Below are 24140 nucleotides of genomic sequence, written 5' to 3'. Positions count from 1 at the left end.
CTTGCTCTTGGCGCCTCCTCTGCCTGGGCTCCCACTTTGGTGGCACTTGAGGAGCCCTTCAGCCCACCGCTGCACTCTGGGAGCCCCTTTCTGGGCTGGCCAAGGCGGGAGCCGGCTCCCTCAGCTTGGAGGGAGAGGCGCCAGCGGGAACCGGGGCTGTGCACGGTGCTTGCGGGACACTGGAGTTCCAGGTGGGCGTGGGCTTGGCGGGCCCCCCCACTTGGAGCAGCCGGCTGGCCCTGCCAGCCCTAGGCAGTGAGGGGCTTAGCACCCAGGCCAGCAGCTGTGGTGGGTGTACTGGGTCCCCCAGCAGTGCCGATCCAGTGGCTCTGTGCTCGATTTCTCACCGGACCTTAGCTGCCTTCCCATGGGGCAGGGCTCAGGACCTGCAACCCGCCATGCCTGAGCCTCCCACCCCCTCCATGGGCTCCTGTGCGGCCCGAGCCTCCCCAACGAGCGCCACCCCCTGCTCCACGGCACCCAGTCCCATTGACCACCCGAGGACTGAGGAGTGCGAGCGCATGGCACGGGACTGGCAGGCAGCTCCACCTGCAGCCCCTGTGCAGGATCCACTGGGTGAAGCCAGCTGGGCTCCTGAGTCTGGTGGAGATGTGGAGAACCTTTATGTCTAGCTCAAGGATTGTAAATACACCAATCGGCACTCTGCATCTAGCTCAAGGTTTGCAAACACACCAATCAGCACCCTGTGTCTAGCTCAGGGTTTGTGAGTGCACCAATCGACACTCTGTATCTAGCTGCTCTGGTGGGGCCTTGGAGAACCTTTGTGTCCATACTCTGTATCTAACTGATCTGATGGGGACGTGCAGAACCTTTATGTCTAGCTCAGGGATTGTAAATGCACCAATCAGCGCCCTGTCAAAACAGACCACTCGGCTCTACCAATCAGCAGGACGTGGGTGGGTCCAGATAAGAGAATAAAAGCAGGCTGCCCGAGCCAGCAGTGGCAACCCGCTCGGATCCCCTTCCACACTGTGGAAGCTTTGTTCTTTCGCTCTTTGCAATAAATCTTGCTACTGCTCATCACTCTTTGGGTCCACACTGCTTTTATGAGCTGTAACACTCACCACGAAGGTCTGCAGCTTCACTCCTGAAGCCAGCGAGACCACGAGCGCACCGGGAGGAATGAACAACTCCAGACATGTCGCCTTAAGAGCTGTAACACTCACCGCGAAGGTCTGCAGCCTCACTCCTGAGCCAGCAAGACCACGAACCCACCAGAAGGAGGAAACTCCGAACACATCCGAACATCAGAAGGAACAAACTCTGGACACGCCACCTCTAGAACTGTAACACTCACTGCAAGGGTCCGCGGCTTCATTCTTGAAGTCAGTGAGACCAAGAACCCACCAATTCCGGACACACCAGCAGTGGCCACTACGCTGTAGAAGAGTGAAAAAGGATCCAGACTCTGGGGCCAGAGTGCCAAGGTTTGAATCCTACCTTTCCGTTTACTAGCTGTAAATCCTGGGCAAGTCGCTTAGCCTCTTTGTTCTTTGATGTCTTCATCTGTAAAGCAGAAAAATAGTTTTATCACGATAGATTTGATTTGAAGATTAGTTTAGTTAATATATGTAACAGGTGTAAACAGGGCCTGGTGCCTATAAGAAGCTGTAGTTATTGTTATCATTGTCAAGAAAGGTGAGTTAGACTCTGCATTGCCAAAAATTTGGGGTTTTAACATACTAAAGAAAATCTAGATGTGGTACCCTGGATGGGAAACATACGCACACTTATAATTACCATACAAAAGTGCTAGGAATAAAAATGCCAAATGCCATCTATTTGAGTATGACTTTTATAGACAATGGGAGGTTTTATCTTGTATATTGCATTTTCTCAGTCAAACATAGCTATGAATTTTTCAAATACAATTTTACTGTTAGTAAAAGTAATTATAATTACGTTTCAGCATGTATATTCTAAATCAACTGTACAACTTCTCAAAAATAAAATATCATCAGGTACTGAAAAACCAGAAAGGCAGTAATTAAGGCAAATTTTGTGTCTTTTATAAGTGACAAAAATTAATACTGTGATTTTGATGACTCAACGGAGTAGGCGAATGGTAAAAGGCATAAGAAGATATTTTGGGGATAAAACCAAACTATGGTGCAAAAGAGAAAATATGTATCGAATGGGCGCTAACCATGTAGGCAGTTATGCCCCCGCCCATACTATCTCACTTGTTTATTTTTCAAAATCTATAAAATAGGTATATATTATCCCCATTTTAGTAATGTTAAAACTTAAGCTTTCAGAGTTTTACTTCAACAATTCTTCAAGGCTGTTTAGGAGTACAACTGGGAATCACATCCTAGTCATTTTCTTCCAAAGCCAATGTTCTCTCCACCGCACTGGTCTGCCTCCCAGAAGTGATAGGTACACTGGCTGGGCATGGTGGCTCACACCTGTAATCCCAGCACTTTGGGAGGCCGAGATGGACGGATCATGAGGTCAGGAGATCGAGACCATCCTGGCTAACATGGTGAAACCCCATCTCTACTAAAAATGCAAAAAAATTAGCCGGGCATGGTGGCGGGCGCCTGTGGTCCCAGGTACTCGGGAGGCTGAGGCAGGAGAATGGCGTGAACCCTGGGAGGTGGAGCTTGTAGTGAGCAGAGGTTGTGCCACTGCACTCCAGCCTGGGCGACAGAGCCAGACTCCGTCTCAAAAAGAAGTGATAGGTACACCGTTGAACAAGTTTAGTACAAAATTATGGCTAATCCCCAAAAACAAAACTTCCCTAGTTTTTCAATATCGTGTAATTCAACTAGTTTTGTTTCTTTGCATATTTCCCATTGCATTTTATTTTAATAAGGATATGCCATTAAAAGTCATATTGAAACAACCTATAATCCGCACTTGCCCACGGATCTCTTTGCTCTTATGAATGGTGAAGTGGGGCTCCACCAGGAGGTGTAATAGAAAGAGTGATGACCTTAGGGCTGATTCTGGCTTTGCTGCTAACTAGTTATCAAACTTTTTTTGTATAAATGCAAACTTTGCGGTAAGACATTTCATAGTGCTATAGTCCCTCTTTTAATTTTTCCAAGGAAGGAAAGGCACACAATGGTATCAAATGTTTATTCATTCCATCTCTTGATGCTCTATGATATTATCAATCTACGCTATGCTTTCCTGAAAGGTCAGAAGTTCAAAGATGGACTAGTTTCCCAGGAACCTGATTCCCCAGTTGGAATACTCCAGCCCCTTGGAAATTCCCGGGATTTATAAAATAACTCTAGATTTCAAGACTTTGTTTTTAAAGGTCCTATAAGTTCTTTTCTCTTTGTATTTAGGTATCCTGATTTTTCTTTTCCATATTTTCCACAGGATTATTTTACAAATGCAAATAGAGAGTTGAAAAAAGATGCTCAGCAAGATTACCATCTAGAATATGCCATGGAAAATAGCACACACACAATAATTGAATTTACCAGAGAGCTGCATACATGTGACATAAATGACAAGAGTATAACGGTAAGGCATCTATGAGTGAATGCATGCATGAATAAATTGTATATTTACACTTGTGAAGCACTTTAAAGAATAAGAGAAACAAGTCATATAGTCTTTTTTCTAATATTTTTGAAATCTTTTTTATTTTTATTTTTTAGTTTTTTTTAACTTTTTCTTTTTTACTTTTTTAGAAGCCAAAAATGTATAAGACTGTAAATTTCAATAAAATCCATTTTTGTGTGAGTTTAACATTTTGAAGATCCCTTTAAAATTTATATGATTTAGCCATAAATACATCTTACTATCCATAAAGTTTGAAAATACACAACAGATAAATGTTTGAAGAAATGTATTACACAAGAAAGAATTATGAATCTGAATATTAGGATATAATTCATCTGATTTGTAATGGACTCATCTTTGTAAATTCCTAAAATCAAGATGAATAGGTGGCTGATTATAATTGCCTATTGGCATATTAAATGAGATTTCTTATTTTCAGACTTCGTGCAAAAATTAATATCTTTATGTGCATTCAAATTAAATATTTAGAAGATATGTAATACTTCAGAAATTTCCATGAATTGTTTGGATTAATTTTATTTTGTGTAGACCAATACAATTACCTTTTTATTTTGTAAATCAAAGCTTCAAAAATGGGAATGTAAAAAATATGAAGCAGTTCTGATTAACATTCAGCATAAAGAGTAAACGAGGCAGAAAAAATGCATGCAAAGAGAGGGATTACTTTTTAATGCAATATACAGTGCAATTATACTTTAATTGGAATAATAATTATAGTCATTTGACTTATTAAGAAAGAATATAGCAAAGAGAACATTTAAAATAAATAGCTTTTGCTTTATTATTTATTTTCAAAGTTCTTATTACAAAGATCTGGCAAAAACACCTTTATCTGTGGGAGGATCGAACAATTTCTTTACACCCCAGCAAACCCTACCCAACCCATAGCCCTTTGGGCAATCTCTCTTGGTTGCTCAATGGAAACCAATTTCATCTGACAGTACTTTCCGTAGTTGCGGTAAACCAGTCCCTAGGAAATTCCCAGGATTCATAAAATGACTGTAGATTAACTGTAGTATAATTAAAAAACTCAGAATCAGAAATCCTTCTATATTTATACTTTCTGTAAATTTATATGTGTGACTAGGCTAGTGCCTAGGAAAACATCTACTGTAAAAGGAAAAGTCTTAGGTAATTTTAATTTTTATTGTATTAATTTGTTTTTCCCTAAAATCTTCCATGGCATTTAAGTTTCCAAAGTCTCTGCTGCTGAACAAGAATATTTGTTTAGAAGCTACCAGTTGCAAGTTTAAAGTTTTGGCGTGACAATGATTTATTGGTGTCGTATATTTAAAAGTGTAATTACTGAGTCAGTTGTCCTTCAGTATGTTTTGGAACACATAATCTTGCATGCTGAGAGATGATTCCTTCCAAAAAGTAACTCATATATTTGGATCTTTAATGACTTAATCAAATTTGTGCAATTAATATTAGAGACCATGTTGAGAACTCCAAATGTTATTATTGTCTTTTCTTCACTTCTATATCTTGTTTACAATAGAGTTCTTTAAACTCAACTCAGTGGTATGGAAAGTGCTCTCATGAGACCTAATCATGCCCATGTCTGATCCCCAGGACAGCACTGTGAGAGTGATCTGGGCCTACCACCATGAAGATGCAGGAGAAGCTGGTCCCAAGTACCATGACTCCAATAGGGGCACCAAGAGTTTGCGGTTATTGAATCCTGAGAAAACTAGTGTGCCGTCTACAGCCTTACTGTACTTTGATCTGGTAAATCAGGACGTAAGTGTTTTCAGGTTTTATGATTGTAGGGATGGGCTTATTGAAAGTGTATATGAGCATTTTTGCTTACATTATGTTATTCAGGAGCATGTTAAGAGAAGGTGACTTTGTGTCTTCCTCCCCTTTTTATTAAGACAGGTCCCCATCCCAAACAAAGATACAACATATTGGTGCCAAATGTTTAAGATTCCTGTGTTCCAAGAAAAGCATCATGTAATAAAGGTATGTAACTCATTCATAGGCTAAAATTAATTTGCATGAATGGAAGAAGAAATTGATGTTGTTAATATAATGAAAACAGTAAAAAATATAGAAATGTTTTTCAATTATTTGAAAGTTTTTTAGAGAAAAAAGAACTGGCTTAGCTGACCTGCATACTTTTTCAAGAGTCTGAAAGCTTGGATTATATCTAATATTTTGGTTATCTCCTAATTTTGCACATCAAAGGTACACGTTTTGGTATGCACATGAACACCGCTAATTATTATTTTGGGCAACATTTCTACAATTGGAATTACTGGAATTGCAATTTAAAATAGTATGTTTACATATTGATAAATTATACCCATAAAGGTTACATTCCTCACCAATAATGTTTGAGAACATCTGCTTCATTGAAAACAGTGGATACTGTCATAAAAAAAGTTATAATATTTTTTTGAAAATAGAAAAAAGAAAATTAGTGAATTTCTACACAAATAAAAAAATACAGAATTGGGTAGTAAATAAACCCAATTTGCCTGTGCCATACAATTATTTTCCACCCTTCTGGAATGGGCCTACCAGAACTTTTGCATCTACTTAGCGAATGAACAAATATTTTTAAAAAGTTACAAGTCCTTGACTCTGTGCTAGTAATTGTTAATTCCACAGAGGCCAAAGGTATGATCCATACTCTCAAAGAACTTACAGTGAGATTGGGGAGACATGGCCAAGACACAAGAAAGAATAAGATAGAATTAAATAGTGCATACAGAATACAGTAAACATTCAGAAGGCCAGACGTTGCTGCCTTTCTGTCAGTCCCCAGACCATGTAATGAAGCGATGTGGATAAGTAATGAATTGCCAGACTCTGGAATCTAGAGGGAAATACATGGGTTAGAGAATCGTAAGTCCACCCTTTTTTTTTTTTTTTTTTTTTTTTTTTTTTTTTTTTTTTTTTTTTTTTTTTTTTTTTTTTTTTTTTTGAGACGGAGTCTCGCTCTGTCCCCCAGGCTGGAGTGCAGTGGCGCAATCTCGGCTCACTGCAAGCTCCGCCTCCCGGGTTCACGCCATTCTCCTGCCTCAGCCTCTCCGAGTAGCTGGGACTACAGGCACCCGCCACCATGCCCGGCTAATTTTTTGTATTTTTAGTAGAGACGGGGTTTCACCGTGGTCTCGATCTCCTGACCTCGTGATCCGCCCGCCTCGGCCTCCCAAAGTGCTGGGATTACAAGCGTGAGCCACCGCGCCCGGCCAAGTCCACCCTTTAATTAAAGTATGTGCTCTCAGGTAAGTCACTGTGGGGTAATGATGTAGCCTTAGGTTTTTTCATCTGTAAAAGGTGGACAGTCATAACACTTTTCCTATCAACCTCAAGACATTTTAGCAGAGATAGAAACACTGAGCACATTCTATAAGTTTATTCGTGGCTAAAATTTGTTAATTTTTAATATATTTCCCTAGTTTTCTTTTGTTTACAAATATTTTTGTTTACAGTTCTGCCTTTGGTTTACAAAATGATTCATAACTACATACAGAGGCAAAGGGAGTGGCTTTAGGGAATGTTATTGAGTTAATATGTAGTCCTAAATATTTATAGGTTATTTTTGCAAACAGGAGACTTACCAACAGTGTGACTGCAGGTGAATCATTTACCTCTGTGCAATAAGTTATTTTCTACTTTGTGTATGGAAAAGGGGAATGCAGATTCTAATTTTGTATAATTAATACCAGGCCTAAGTCCTTCCCTTGTACCAATGAAAAGTCTTCCTCAGGAAAGAGAATATTTCATTTATATGTACTGTATGTCATTTGCAGTAAATTTAATTGGAACCAGGCTTAAGAGACAAATGTAAAACTGTAGATTCAGAAATAAAAAAAAATGTTTCAAACAATTGGTCCTTTATCCACTTTTTGGCAAACATTAATTGTAAATTTCTTAACCACTTACTGTTAATGCATTTTTATTCTTCCCATTGTTAATGCTAATAATTGAATTGAATGAAATAAAATAATTATGTATGTTTCAGGGAGCTCAGTGTATGTTTCAACCCTCTATGTAGGATATTTGCTTGGTACCTCATCTTTCTTCGCTAACTTGCCTATATGAAGCATATTAAATGATACTCAGATAAACTTTCCTGTAAGAAGCATATCAAGTAATTCTCAGATACATGAACTTAGAATTAAGTACTTTTGGGAATACATAGCTGTCTTCACTAGACATTTGCATCAACATGAAAGGCATTGGAGCATTTTTTTGCAATGTTTGGAGGTCTTCTAGACAACAAAAGTTCTTTACCTTGAGCAAAATGGATTTGAGGGAAGGACAGTAGGTCATAAGGGAGTGCTCATACAAACTTTTGTTGTTACAGGGGACAGAGGTTTGGTGGCTGGAATTTAAAATCCTATTATTATGTGAGAATACCACTTATAGGATGGATTCCCTATCTTGCTAAACCTTAAAATATTTTAAAGTTTATTAAGTATTATGAAACATTTTCCTTGAAAATTAACTAAAATAGGATATTATTCAAAAAAGAAAACTCTACTGAAAAAATAAATTCAAAATATTTAGTAATATGTAAGTGGTTTTAAGGTAGCCTTTCAAAACCAGTTTTCATTTGCAACTTATTCAAGGTTTCAACAAAATTTTAATGATGTAGAATTCATAAATCTAGGATTTGCCTTAAGTTGTCTGATTTCCATGCTGTTTTTTCTAGTAGAGATGATTTCTAATAATTTAAGAAAAGTATATATTCTTTCCATAAAATCAAAGACTCCTATGTTTTGAAAAGCCATCAGTTAAGAGCTTCTCCTTATTCTTTATTTTATGTTCCATAAATCACTGTATCAAAAAGCCTCAGTCCTTTTCTGCTACAAACAAAAAGTACTTTCACAGAAATGAGAAGATTCATTTTATATCATATTGTGTGGTGTGTCATTTGCAGTGAGTTTTAAGAATATCGATTACAGTTGAATTGTGAGAAATCAGTTTCATTTTCTGGTGTCTAATTCACACAAAGAATTTGTTTGTATTTGCAGTTTAAATGTTGATAGTGCCTAGACCCACTTATCTGTGGTTCCATGGGTTAAGTTGCCCATGGTCAACTGTGATCTGAAAATATTAAATGGAAGATTCCAGAAATAAACAATTCATAAATTTTAAGTTGCATGCCATTTTGAGTAGCTTGATGAAATCTTGCACTGTCCTGCTTCATTCCAGCTGGGACGTGAATCATTCCTTTGTCTAGCGTATTCACACTGGAAACGCTGCCCATCTTTATTAGTAGCCATCTCAGTTATTAGTAACTTAGTTATTAGTAACTTAGTAACTCAGTTATTATTAACTTAGTAGCCATCTCAGTTATTAGACTTACTGTTGCAGTTATCAGATTATCATGGTATCAGAGTTCTTGTGTTGAAGTCACCCTTATTTTCTTTAACAATGGACCCCAAAGCACAAGAGTAGTGATGCTAGCTACCAATTCAGATATGCCCAAGAGAAGCCATCAAGTGCTTCTGTAAGTGAAAAGGAGAAAGCTCTCAACTTAATAAAAAAAGATAAGGTTGTTAAGACCTATGCTAAGAATAAATCTTCTCTCTGTGAAATTGTGAAGAAGGAAAAAGAAATTCATGCCAATTTTGCTGTCTCACTTCAGACTGCAAAAGTTATGGCCACAGTGCATGATAAGTGCTTAGCTGAAATGGAAAAGGCATTAAATTTGTGGGTAGAAAACATGAACAGAAACGTGTTTCGATTGACAGTAACGTGCTGCGCTAGAAAGCATTGAGCCTATACAAAGACTTCAACAAGGGATTGCCTGAAATGAGTAACACCAAGCCATTTGCTGCAGGTGAGGAATAGTTGCAGAGATTCGGGAATATAGATCCTGGTCAGTAGTAGCCTAATACTATGTCACAATGCCTACGTTATTCATTACACTCCATCTCATTATGTAGGGATTGTATCATCTCACATCACAGGAAGGGTGAGTACAGTATGATAAGATATTTTGAGAGAGAGACGGACCACATTCACATAACTTTTAATTACAGCATATTGTTATAATTGTTCTGCTTTATTATTAGTTATTGTTGTTAAGCTCTTACAAGAAAGTATTTGGAAATCTCCTAATTTATAAATTAAGCTTTAATGCATGTATAGGAAGAAGCATAGTATGTATAGAGTTTGTAGTTTCTGCCATCCACTGGGGGTTTTGCAATGTTTTCCCCTCAGATGAGGGAAGACTACTGCACACATTTTATACTTATAGTAACTATAAGACTAAGCAAAGAAAATATATCAGTAGTTTGATAAGAATGACTAAATTTAAAAATATTTATTATATTTAAAATTTAAATTTTAACCATGTAAAAATAATTTGCTTCTAAAGTTATAAAATAAGGTAAATAATCTCTAAAATGACTAAAATATAAAATAAACATAAATGATTTTCTCTCTAGAAAAGATAGGATTATAATACAATTATTGGCTGTTGCAACTCGTTTGTGATCTCAATTTATTGATTTGTATTTTGATTCTTAAAAAATGTTTAAAATTGTGGCTTGAAAATGTGGGTATTATCAGATGACAGCATATCACATTGCAGGTGAATATGGAAATTGTAGAAAAGAATATTCTTGGTAATTTATATTTAAACTGTACTTCTCATGTGAGATCATCTCTGTGTCAGGTACTTGAGACCACTCTGCAGCCCACCTCTCCATATTTCAGCATGACTCTTTTTAAGCTTTATTTTAGATGTGACTTTATCGTAAATTTAAAATTTTTTAAAGAAGGTTGATTCTTCCACTCTCTTTAGTCAACAGTAATGTCATTGTCATGACTGTTAGTCATGGTTGGATATACTTTGCTAGAAATGGGGGTTATTGAATTGGCTTAACACACTGCTTTTTTTGAGGGGCTTTTATTGTCCAGGAATTCTCATAGATGAACTACACTCCTAATATATCTGTTTAAATGCGATGTGTCTCATTCCATTTAATAGAAAACTTGCTGATGGCCTATTATGGCAAAGGGGAGAAAAAAGAAAAACAGCCAGCCAAAATCATCATCCCTTAGCCCTCTCTCCTTAAAAGACTAGCTCCCTAATAGGGAGGCAGTACATCTCATACTACAGTAGGTGGGTTCTGTGACTGGATGGATAGTTCAGGTTTGAATTCCTTCTTTCCATTTATTAGTCATGTAACTTACAGAAAAGTTATGAGCCACACATAGTTCAGTATTTTCATTTAAATGGAAATGGTGCCTTCTAATGGAATTGCTTACATTAAAGATCAAACAGGAGTTGTTGTTTTTTTAAGCACTTAGCACAGTATCTGACACTTAGAAAACTATTAATAAACTCAACTATTATGATCAGGCAACTATTTATTTTCAGTGTTGCTCCCTGAATGACTTTTCATTGAAAACTACCGTTTAGTGAGAAGGCCCAGAAAAGGATGCAGTATCAAGCTTAAAGGTTGACCATTGCTGAGTTTTAAGAGAGGATTATACTTACTAGTTGTGTGACTTCAGGCAAATTAATTTACCTCTCTGTGCCTCAGTTTCTTCTTCTGGAAATTGAAGATAATAATCGTTCTTACCTAACAAGATTGCTATGAGTATTAAGTGAATCAAATGAGTTTAATATTTGTAAAGTATTTATAACAGTGCTGGAAACATAATTTCTGTTAAACAAAGTACGTAAATTCAATAAAATTTTGTAGATCACTAACAACATGCAATTGCTAATCTGTTGATCATCTTGTTAGGTTTCTGGATTACAGAGGAATCCCAAACAAGTCAACCCTTTCTAGGCAGTCAGAGTTCCAAAGAAAACCTAGCTTGTCCATCACTTCATTTAAGGGGGTCACCTTGAACATTTTCAGCTTTGCAGAAATGTGAAGTTGAGGTAGAACGCTATCATCATCCTCTTCATCATCAATTGCTACAGGAAGAGAAATGCTATGCTTTATTACTTGATACTGAACAGAACATCTTTTTTTCCCCATGAAATATCCATTCTTCTGTTCTCTTCTATTGGTAGCACTCATAAATCTCAATGATTTCATTTGGGGAGTGTTTCCTAGAACATGAAAATTTAAGAATAATTGACATTGAATAGCCGTGGAATGTCCTTGAAGCCAGATTACTGTAGAGCCATGAAATAGCCACTCGAAAATTGATTTTCCTAGAGTAGGCACCTAACATGAACATTAGGCTTAATACAACATGTCAAATGGACATTGCTACCCGTTTTTCTACTGTGTTCACTTAAAAAGACACAGTCAAATGGAAAACCTTATCATTAACACATTTCTGAAATGTTAAGTGCGATAGAGGGTTTCTATTTTCTGAGAATGTGTAAGTCTTTGGGGTTAAATTTAGTAAACTGTGGGAATTTGAGCATTCTCAATGTCAAACTACATGCTTTTATGGCTGTCAGAATTAGCTCTTCTCTGACAGTATATCTCTTTCCTTCTTTCCTGAAATAATATTTCAAGCCATATTTTAATTGATGCCGTTTTTCCCCCTGATGGAAACAGCATTTTGGTTTGTTGTCAGCCTGCATTTGCACAGACTGCCCCGTCTAGTTCTCATTGTTTTTTCATGTGTTCACCTTCTGTTTCACTTTTTCATATAGGAGACTAGGTGTTTGCTGTTAACTACTGACTTAATGATTATTTGTGTTTTTAACCCATATCCATTCCAACTCTAGAATTTTTTCTTCTTACTTATTGATGTTTCCCTTTTATCCTTTCTTATTTAACTCTATTTATTTTATAAAGGCAAATCTTTGGATTTTTAGCTAGATTCATGTTGAAATAAATTAACTTTCATAATCTATCTTACATGAAAATACTTTCCATTTCTTTTAAATATTTTGCAACACTCTATTTGGTTATTAAATTATTAACACCAATGGATTACCCCTACACCTCTGGGTTTTGTCATCAATTGATAAAACAGATGATTCTTGATCTTCTAGGGAAAAAGTTATGCCATAAAAATCAAAAGAATCTTTTCCTTTAATAATTTGTGGTACAATGTTTTTGGGTGCCAAAAATTATTCCTCATTTCTAAGTGTATCCTAAGTTTTGTCTATTTTTTATCTACTAGACAAGAGATGAAAATACTGGGGCATTTACTGTGGCTGAAACTGTAACTTTGTACAGAAAAAAGTTGGTAGGAACACTTCCCCTACAAGTAACGATTTGACTCAAATTAGTGCATTTGAAAGACTGCTGACTTAGATTGTTCAGTGTTGTAAAGTTCATTCAAGATCCTCTTGAGTTACATCTACTTCATGGAAACACTGGAGATCGTCTAGCTACATGGGTGTTCTTATTAGTCATTTGAGAGTACAAGGTAATTAAATTTGCTTTGAAAGCATGTCTTTTCATGGAAGTGATTTATTGCTAACTCTGTCACTAATTAGCTTTCTGACCCTAGAGAAAGTACTTAACCTTGCCTAGTCCTCAAATTCCTTGTCTGTAAGATAAAGGGATTGGACCAGATGACCTCAATAGGCTCTTTCTACTTCTAAATATCTGTGATTTGATGAAAACAAAAAGAAAAGTCTGCGCTGGGGTTTGGCTGCTGCCCTGTGGTCTCAGTTCCTGTCATGCATGCTTTTCAGTCGCAGGGCATGCTGAGGTGAAAATACTGAGTACGCCGAAGTTAAAAGACCCCTTTCTTTAGCATGTCGAGCATGGACTTGGAGGATAAGTTTTGAGGCGTCTTAGTCCTTTCTAGAGCATGACAAAGTGCCCCAGAATCCCCAGGAGAATCCAGAATGTCTAGAGACATGTGTGGCTGCTTGGTCTGTTGACAGAAATACTTGATTTTTAAAAAAGATGCCCATAGACTTTCTTATTTCTGGGCTATACAACACTCACTTTTTGATCTTTAAATTCCCACGCACTTAACTAAACTTGCTACTGATATTATTTAATGGCTATTAAGTTTTGGGAACAGCTGGTTCTAAACACAGAAGGGCTGCAAATGTAAAGTATTCACAACAAATCAAATTCTGAAACCACAAATCTTTATAATATCCATATTATCTAGTGGTTGTACCATGGCCTACAGGGTCAGAGCAACTGATTTGAATCTTGGCTCCTCAGCCTGCTAGTGTGGAATCCAGGGCAAGCAATTTAACTTCCTTGAGCCTTAGGTTCCATCTGTACGTAGGACTGATAACCGTATTTGCCTCGTATGTTAGCTGTTATCAAATGAGAGCAGTATCTGTAGAGTGCTTATATGTTTGGCAGTGTATTAGATAGTTCAATAAGTACTGGCTATATTCCCAATTTGCTTTAGTTTTCAGATACCTCTTAAGTCACAGAGATAATGTCATTTTAAAATAAAGATAAAAATTAGGAGTGCCAGGGTGAGCAAGACTTTACTGAGGTAAGTTGGTGCAGTGTACAAGAATTGGCTCTGGAGGTAGTTAGCAGTTGTGTTCAAACTCTCTTTCTCATTCACTGGATAACCTTGGGAAGACTAAATGCTCATAGCTTGCATCTTGACTTGCAAAGTAAGGAAAATAATTTTCAGCAAAGATGAAATGAAAACAAGTGAAAACACCTGTTGCATAATAGGCTCGTCATTGCTTGTTTTCTTCCCTTGAAGGGGATTATAGAGATGAATGACTAAAACTTCATCTAGTGTTTTCTCATTCTTGGAGTCAGGGCTGCACTGAAACAATGGTAGGCAGTAAGTCTCTATTTTATTTTGAAGAAAAGATTCCCTGGGAATTAGATTTCATAGCTTGCTTCCATTACTCTAACCCAAATGAAATTTAAGCTAATTTCCTCCTGTTCTTGTCTAAGTAAGGATAAAAACCAACTGGTGACTATCCTCTGGGAGATAATCTTTGACATTCTTAAGTCACCCAATAGTCTTCCATTCTATGGCCTTAAAATAATGCCATTTTCAACTGATATGAAACAATTTTTTTTATTTTTTAGTTTTTCTTCTACCACCCAAGTCTACTCCAACCTTGTATATCTTTTTCAGGTAGTACAAAAGTTTAGATGAGAAAATTGAAAAGCACTAGCACTTTTCTTGGTAATTATTCATTATAAAAATTAGTAAATAATTTAATTAATAGCACTTTATTGAAAGGATACTAAGATATTTATGTTGAATTCTAGATGTTGATAGCACAATGGGATTAAGAGGTGTGGTAACATTAAATTATAATGACTTTTACTTACATACAAGGAAGTATGTAGGTAAAATACTTTCTTGTTTTTTTGATACTTTAAATACATTATCTCACTACGTTTTCACAGCCTCCCACAAAGTAAGCTGAACAACCACCACTTTCCATATGAACACACTGAGACACAGCAAGCTTATGTAGCTTGCTCAACATTACACAAATTAGGTGAAGTAGAGCCAAGACTCGAATGCAGATCTTCTGAGCAATACTAATGGGGCTTTCGCCATACAATTTTGCTAGCCTTCTACTTCTAAATATCTATCCAGGCCTTATTATTTTTTTCAAGATGCATATGTTACAATGAAAAATAATTTGTGTGGAAGATGTCTGATAGCTTATATCCAGCCATGAGTTCTTTAAGTAAACTTGTCAGAACCTGAGCTACTTTTTATTTTTTGACAGCTTTATTGATGTATAACAGATATACAAAGAACTGCACAGTTACAGTGTGTACCATTTGATGAGCTTGGAAATATGCAAACACTTATAGTGACATCACCACCCAAGGTAATAGACATATTCATCACCTCCCTTGTTTCCTTGAGTCTCTCTCTTTTTTTTTTTTAATTGTGGTAAGAACATTTGACATGAGATCTACACTCAACAAATTTGGAAGTGCACAATACTATATTCCGCTGGACTACTTTTGAGTCCTACGGAATTAATGCATAGACACAGGACACAGGACTGTGTGAGTAGACCCCACCAAAATCCTCCAGAGACATCAGTCCAGAGATCCTGGAAAGTGACTTAGATCTAGTCACATATGAGTACACAGAGGCTGGGTGATTTCACCCTTGGGGATTACAAATGCTCATTAACGATGGATGACACATACGAAGTTTCATTTGTGTTTTAGGAAGTCATTTAAGTAAGATTAGAGTTAAGATGATTAGGCTAAAGATTATGGCTGCAAAAAGGCTTCATGTTAAATCTTGGAGATGATATTAAGGAGAAAGGAATTGGAAATAATTTCAGTGGAAAGAAGTTAGTGAGCCTGCTAATCTTATTGGACACGTCTTGTAGCATAAAGATTGCTGGAAGCAAGCCAAAAGCTTTCTGTTTAAGCTGAGCTAAGATCTTCTTTGGAGTTAAGTGAAAATAATGGTAATGGACTGTTTGATTCCCCTTTGCTATAACGATCTGTAAAAAGCTACTCGTGAGAAGAAATACTAACATTTTTCACTTGGCGGTTAAATTTATGACAAAATGCCTAAAGTGCTCTAAAACACGAAGAGATATATGTTGTTGGGGAAAAAACTAGAAGTGTTGTTGTCTCAGAAAAGACCTAAGAACCAGACTGATAGTCTGGGTTCTAATCTTACTTTAACCTTTGGTCAGCTGAAAATTAATGTGACTGCGCCACAATGCCTCTCAAGAGACCAAATTCATGTTAATAACACAACTCAAAGACTATAAATCTGTATAACTGAGAAGTTGTTCTAAGTGATCTTTAACCCTTAAAATTCTATGACTTCTTTCATTGTATTATTGGAATTGACAAAGTTGGAAATTTATAGAAGAAGTGTATAAATATATATGAATAAAATTATAATAAAAGATTTTCTTAAAATTGTGAAAGGAATTCAGATAATTTTTGTGTGTTGCCATAGGATATCACAGGTCAATTTTATTTATATGTTTTCTATTTTCAATGTAAACAATTGTATACTTATCAAAACAGGAAGATGTCTATTGCCCTATGATACAACAGTGAAATTTTTAATAGTTTTTGTAAATGGAGCTTTTAGTGATTAGCAGGAAAAATTATATGTGGAAACTCACTTTTGATAAGTGAGATATTTTGTATTCAAGTTTATAAAACTCATAAATCAAAGGATACTTTTTCCCACCTTTACTGAGTTATCAATACCTTCTTTAAGGTATCAAGACTTTCTTTGGGTCATTTAATATGAATGTATTTGTGCATCAAAAATTCAGATTATATATAAGAGCTTAATAGTATATCTATTTTATGAAGAAAAATACTACACTAACATCAAAAATGTTATGGTTGAGGTTTGCTTCATTGAGCTATTATTGTATTTTTCTTGATTCATAATGTAGGGTGCATATTAGGATCAGAATCTTTAGGGAGGGAGTCCAGGCTTTTGTGATGATAGTGGTTGTTGCTGTTTTTTGGGAAAAGTTCCCCAAGTAACTCTGATACAAACCCTCTGTTTGAAAATAACTGTTTTATAGATATTAAAATTTCCCAGGAGATTGCATTTGTCAAGTTACATTTTATAGCACCTAGTAAAATGCCCTTCATATTAAGTAGCACTAATACATCTTATTATAGTAATAAACTATTTTATTCAACAAATATTGTAAAGAGTGAACACATATTGAATGTCTATCGATATATACTATGTTAGTTGCATGCACATGAAGAAGAGTTAAGCAGTTTATGGTTTTGAGATAGTTTATTCCTTGATGCATTGCTTGCTGTTTTTTTGGTGAAAATGGAGAGGCAAAAACACCAGCTGCTTCCTGGAACCACAGCTGAGTTTTATGATAAAATTTGAAGTAATTCAGATAGAAGGGATAATTTCTTCTATGAAAGAAAAAAGATTTATGTTCTAGTGAAATATATACATGGAGATTAATGCTACACATTCGTGTTTATAATGTAATGGGTCCATTTTAGGAACCATACACTGAAAACCACCTCACTGACTTTAAAATGCATCCCATTGCCAATAAAGAGAGATCTTTGCACCACTGAAATCTCACTGAATTGCTCTGTGTGGAATTTTAAAAATTAGTGAAGGCAAGACCATGTAAATAACTGTTAATAATGCTCCCATAGCCTCTTGGTCTTTAGCTTGTCCTGAGGAAATGAAAATATAGGAGAGACACTTTGGTTTATGGTATGTTTCAGAAATCAGATGTGTACTCGATATGCCCACTATATATCTTAATCAGCTGGAAACATTCCTTCACACTACACCTGTAAATCGTGAAAAAGAATCAGAGTATCTAGTGAGTGTCTGCTTTGGACAGCGTTCAGTGCTATGTCTTGTATATAGAGCAATATAACACGTAGTTTTTCAGCCCAAAGACCTCACAGTCTGGATGAGAAGAAGAGATGTACACATAAATAACAGAGAGCCCCCAAAGCTGCCGAATGAACATTCATGTCAAGCTATGTGATAGTGGCAGTAAAGGAGAAGAAGAAAGGAGAAAGCAGTGATTGTTTGGGCACAGTCCCATGCCATATGGAAAGAATAATTTGGGGAAAGCACAGAGTAGATGAATTTTAGGTAGGTGGTAGTAGTGGTAGAGGATGACTGCAGAGGCATAAACAGAGGCAACCTCTGTTGATGTGCTTAAGCATCAAGATAAAATTAGATGATAAGAACCAACATTTATTGAGAGAAGTGTCCAATTTGGGGATTGTCAGTCCTCATAAACAACCTATGATGTAGGCAGTGTTACTATCTTCATTTTACAGATGAGGAAACTGAAGCCCAGAAAAGTTAAGTAATTTGCCCATTGCCAGTAGTTTTCCTATGAGTATTCCTTTCCCTGGGGAAGATGATCTATTTAAAAAGTAAACAGACATAAACACTTTTGCTGGTTTAGCCGCCAAACATGACTGTTAGGTCTACAGAAAACAGCATTTGTTGACTAAAAAAATAAGACTCTGACTTCAACATTAACATTCTGAAGTATTACACATTGGTCTCTGAGGAAGCTCCACTTGGTCCCACATGTGGCAAAGAATACTTGATACAACCAACATCTGCCCATACTAAAGCCAGCTAACAGCTGCTGGCTAAACTTTAAACTCATAGTCTAATACCTCGAATTAGAATGCAGAATCCCTGCAGTTACTTGTTGTCAAGATAAATGGATTTTTTGATCAGAGAATACCTTAACCCTACCAAAGTCCCCAGTGTGTAATATTGCAGGGGAGACTGAAGTCCGAGGCCTTTAATACCTAAATGGGGTCACTAATTTTATCTTGAGTATTACTCTTGTGTGGCTTTAACAAATTTTATTTATTGTTAAAACTCTAGCAATTTGTATCATATTCTCTGAAATAGAAATAAAACCAGCCTCTTAATTGCACACATATGCATGTAACCATTTAGTTCTTTAAAGTGAAGCTAGGCAGATGCAGTGGCTCTCACTTATCATCCCAGTATCTTGGGAGTGGAATTCGAGCCCACCCTGGGCTATAGAGGGAGTTCTTGTCGCTACAGAAAAATTTAGAAAATTTAGCTGGTATCAGCTAGCTGGGGGGCCGAAATGAGAGGATCACTTGAGCCCAGGAGTTTGGGGCTTCAGTGAGCCATTTTCTCACCACTGCACTCCAGTCTGGGAGACAGAGCAAGACCCTGTCTTAGAAAAAAAAAAAAAAAAAAAAAGGAAAGCTGCAGGCAGTTCCAAAGAGGATGATGGCCTCTGTTTATGCCTCTGCAGTCATCCTCTACCACTACTACCACCTACCTAAAATTCATCTACTCTGTGCTTTCCCCAAATTATTCTTTCCATATGGCATGGAACTGTGCCCAAACAATCACTGCTTTCTCCTTTCTTCTTCTCCTTTACTGCCACTATCACATAGCTTGACATGAATGTTCATTCAGCAGCTTTGGGGACTCTCTGTTATTTATGTGTACATCTCTTCATTTCAGTTCTTGTGGAAATGACAAGGTCTTCCCTAGAGCCAGTGACTTGACAGTGGAGTCTGTTAGAGCCATGTCCATTTCCATCGCTAATGTCAGCTGTGTTTTCTTAATAATTTAAATGTATGTGATATATGTGGGTTTTTTTATAGAAAAGGTTTGTCTCATTTTGCTTTCTATCTTACTGAAACATGGGCTTAAAAAAAGTTCTCAAGGAATTATTTATTTATTGCCCAAGCTTTGAAAAAATACTGCTCTAAGATCATCCTCCAAAGATGTATGTTTGTTTCTCTTAGCCATTTAAATCTTCCATAGTCTTTATAAAATTACCTTTATTAATAAAATTGGGTATTTTCTCCATAATAGCTGATTTTAGCCTCATACCTTCAATGTAAAATCAGGCCTTTAGGATGGAAACTAAACACAGGGTTTTTGAATATGCCCCTTGACTTTTCCCTTAACTTTTATGATTTTGGTGTTAATATATACCCATATATAACATAAAAATAACAATTCATATCTTCTCAAGATTACTTTGAAAATGCTTTTAAAATATTGAATTTTAGAAGACAAGTATTTATGGATTGCTCATCATGTGCCAAACACTGTGCTTTACTTACTACCTATGCCATTTTCTAGATGAGAAAACAGGCTCAGAAAAATGTAATGTTGTCTCTAATGTCACGGAGCCAGATGTGGTAAACATGGGGTGGGCACCTAGCCTTGTTTAATTCTAATGCCCGAGATCTGAATCACTGTGTTGAACTCTTTTCAGTGCAAATGTGCTACACACATAGGTGTTATTAGTACGTGTATTATGAACACCATTTATTTAGTCTAGTAGGGGGAGCTTTAACACTTTATTTAACCTATATGAGCCTAAGTTTGAAGGGCCCTTCCTGTCTTTCTGGTCACATAGACCTGATTTCAAATCCAGGCTCCACCATTTACCACTTAAATGACCTTGAGTAACTTACAGAACTTTTCTGAATCTGTTTTCCCATTGGCAAAATGGAGATATGACCTATGCATAATACTACTGTAAAATTATTTGGAAAATGTTTATAGAACACCTGAGGCACAATAGATGTGAAATATTGTCATTTTATAGTAATCCTTCTTTCCTCTAACAGTCTAAACCTTCTGTTTGCTTTTGTCAACATTTTATTTCATGGTTGCAGAAAATGCAGTCCAGAGGAAAAAACTGCCTTTCTCATCCAGTTAATTAATTGAAATTGAGATTGAAATTTAGGTCATAAATTTTTGTTACTTATCTCTATCTCTCCTTCAAAATATGAAATATAAAACAATTTCAAAGTAAAAAAACACCTAAGATTTATATCTCCATTTTATCATCTCTTAGCAATCTATAATTAAATAATTTTTAAAGCTTTTCAAAAGGCTCTAAATTACTTGGATATTATTATCCAGTAATTTAGAACAGCTGGACATTCACTTTGATTTCATTGACTTTTCTGAGACATTTAAAAGAGGGAAAAATTGAAATATTTACATTTAACTAGATTTTATATGGTATATTAGTTCCTTTATAACTTGGAACTCATTACTTTGCTATCTTTCCTTTTTATTTCTATACTTACTTTTAAGATAAAGTTTAGTTCCTTTAAGAACTAGACTGCCAAATGAACCTGATTTGTTTAATAAGGCAAACTCTTACTGTAAGCGTTTGTAAGATTCACAGTTGAATTACATTTACAAGGTTAGAGAACTAAGTTCTTTTTTCAGTGATAAACAGGAAATGTCAGTACTCTGAGTAATATTTTCCACTCATATAGCAAATAGAATTTTCCAACAGATTGTTGGTTCAGTCACATTTTTTTCAAACTATATTTACTCCAAGTGCTAAGAGATATTTTATGGGATAATTTATTTCTTCTTCAGCTTGAATTAATAATCAGATAAAATTCATATGTGATATGATGTGCTTCTGGACTGGCTTTTAACAATCTTGCAAAGAGATCACAACTGTTGAGTTTTTATCTCTCATGATTTGAAAGATTAAGGAGTTTGTTTCTCTAGAGAACACTTTATTTTCCAATATGAGAATATTTTCTAACATGTGTATTTGTTTCATTTCCAGTGTAATATATACTTGTCATAACAAGTAAAAAAGTAAAAAATATATAAAATAAAAATTAGTAGTGCCCTCTTTCTCCAAATTCTACTTTCCTGAGGTGACTAATGCTAACAGATTTATTTGTATTTTTCTAAAACTTTATGCTGAAGAAAACATTTACAACATTTATATAGGATTTTTTTGGGTTAATCTCTTTTATTTTTAAACAAATTAGGATCACTCTATATCTATTACTTTGAATTTTGCTTTTCAAATTAATGCCCTTATCATTACTGGACAAAATATTATAACACATTATTTTTAAGGTTTACATAATTTAATCTCCTATTATATATAAACCATAATTTTTGCAGACATCCACTTTTGATGCACATTCGAGATGATGTAAGTTTTTTGCTACCATAAACATTGCTTCAGTAAATGTTCTTGTAAGTATATCCTTATGTATTGGTGGTTTCATTTCTATAGGCTAGATTGCTAAATGGATGTAATCAAGATTACATGTATTTCAAACTTTAATATATTTGTCAGATTACTTTATAAAATTCACACACTAGCTATATGTGAATATTTTCTCATCCCTTCTTGAGCACTGGATATTTTAGTCTTTTAAATTTATTGCCTATTAATGGGTGAAAACTAATATTTCTGACTGCTTTGGTTTGCTTTCCTTAGACTACTAGTGAGGCTTATACTCTTTTTATGCTCTCTTCTGTCAGTTTGCTGTTCAACCCTTTACCGATTTCTTTTTAAAACATTCTTTTATTGAATTGCCTAGATAAAAGTGCACAAACAGTATAAAACTCACTGAATTTCCATAAGGTGAACTGACTCATGAAACCAGAATCAAGATGAAGAATAGAGTGTCAACTCAGAAGTGTCCTTTTCTTCCCCTCCCAGGTACTGTCTGTACCCAGAGGTCACCAGTTTGCTGACTTAAATTACTCTTTACTAATTTTTCCTGTTATGAGCTTTTTGTAGATAGACAGAAACACTAGTATTCTTCTGTGTCTGGCTTTTTTTGCTCAACAGGATGTGCAAGTTGGCCATGTTGTTTGTAGAAAATAATGTGTTCATTTTCATCTTTGAATTTCATTTTCTGAACATACCAGAATTTTTTATTCATTTTTATTGGTTAGCTATTTCTGTGAACCAAACAAACCCGAAGTTCAACAGCTTTAAATAAGCTTTAAATGAAGAAGCACATGTAGTTTACAAGTCAGCTTGATGGTTCTTCTGTTTGTAGCTGGGCTACAAACAGGTATGTAACCAGCTTGGGTTGGGTATGCAGCTTTCTAATAGTGCCTGGGCTCTCTCTTCTGGTTGGGAGTCAGCTCGTTGTAAGCAGGTCTAGGAGGCCTTAGCTGAACAAGTGGGCTCTCCTTTATAGTATCTTGTTCTCTAGAAGTCTAGACTGGGCTTGTTCAAATGGCGATGGCAAAGTTCCAAAAGAGAGAGTAGAAACTGTAAGGCCACTTGAGGCTTGGTCTGGGATTAGCACGCCATTACTCCTGCCATAAGAAGAAGGCCCAGCCTACATACCAGAGAATGGTGATAGACTCCAACCCCTGAAGGTCTAGTTTGTGGGAGAACTTTCCGACCTTACCTGGAGTTGAGTCAATTTAGAGAGCCAAGCAAAATACAGGGATAGAGGAAGCAGCTGGAAAGGACCTGGGAGTTCACTGGGTCCCTAAGCATGCCATCCCTGCTTGGTACCACAGGGATCCTTTGGGAGGGTGATCAGAGGCACAGGGTAAAATGCCACAGGGAGAAGGAAGTCCCCAGCTGAACTTTGTAACAATTTGAACCCAGCAAGAAGCCTCCTGGCCAGAACCCTGGGGAGGGCAGGAATCTGGTGTGCAGACTCCACAGGTGAGGGAAGAAACAAATCCCTTTTCTTTTGCACCTGGGAAGTGGCTAGTCTGGGGCAAGTTCTCAAGCCCTGCTCATCTACTGCCTGGAAACAGGATGTTGGGGGAGGGGCACAGTGGGAGGGAGACTAGCCCTTCGGATTGTGTGGGAACTGAGTGAGGCCTGTGACTCTTGGTTTTCCCTCACTTCCTTGGCAACCTGCATGACTCAGCAGAAGCAGCCATGATCCTCCTAGGTAGATGACTCCATTGACCTGGGAACCTCACCCCCATTCCCCACAGCAGCTGCAGCAAGACCCTTCCAAGGAGAGTCTGAGCTCAGACACACCTAGCCCTGCCCCCACCTGATAGGCCTTCCCTACCCACCCTGGTAGCTGAAGACAAAGGCTGTATACTCTTGGGAGTTCTAGGGCCCCACCAACCACCTCTTCATACCACCACAGCTGATGCTCTCTGGAAAGTGCCACCTCCTGGCAGGAGGCCAACCAGCACAAAAATACAACATTAAATCACCAAAGGTAAGAACCCTCACAGAGCTCATTTTACCTCCCTGCCACCTCCACTGGAACAGGTGCTGGTATCAATGGCTGAGAGGCCCATAGACAGTTCACATCACAGGGCTCTGTGCAGACAAACCCCAGTACCAGCCTGGAGCCTGGTAGACTTGCTGGGTGGCTACACCCAGAAGAGAGATAAAAATCACTGCAGCTTATCTCACAGGAAGCCACATCCATAGAAAAAAGGGGAGAGTACTAGGTTAAGGGAACATCCCCTGGGACAAAATAATC

General features: G+C 36.8%; 1 protein-coding gene across 1 annotated transcript in view; it reads left to right on the top strand.

The window, feature by feature from the left end:
* MOXD1 (monooxygenase DBH like 1) overlaps window positions 1-24140 on the top strand; it is a 105989-nt gene that overhangs the window by 24564 nt on the left and 57285 nt on the right. The window contains exons 2-4 of the mRNA XM_032159146.3: window positions 3355-3501; window positions 5140-5307; window positions 5446-5529. Coding sequence (XP_032015037.1) covers window positions 3355-3501; window positions 5140-5307; window positions 5446-5529 — 399 coding nt within the window. The remainder of the gene's footprint in view (window positions 1-3354; window positions 3502-5139; window positions 5308-5445; window positions 5530-24140) is intronic.

This window comes from Hylobates moloch, unplaced genomic scaffold (assembly GCF_009828535.3).
Source record: "Hylobates moloch isolate HMO894 unplaced genomic scaffold, HMol_V3 SCAFFOLD_2, whole genome shotgun sequence".
Lineage (NCBI taxonomy): Eukaryota > Metazoa > Chordata > Mammalia > Primates > Hylobatidae > Hylobates > Hylobates moloch.
This window is presented reverse-complemented; position numbering and strand designations above follow the sequence as displayed.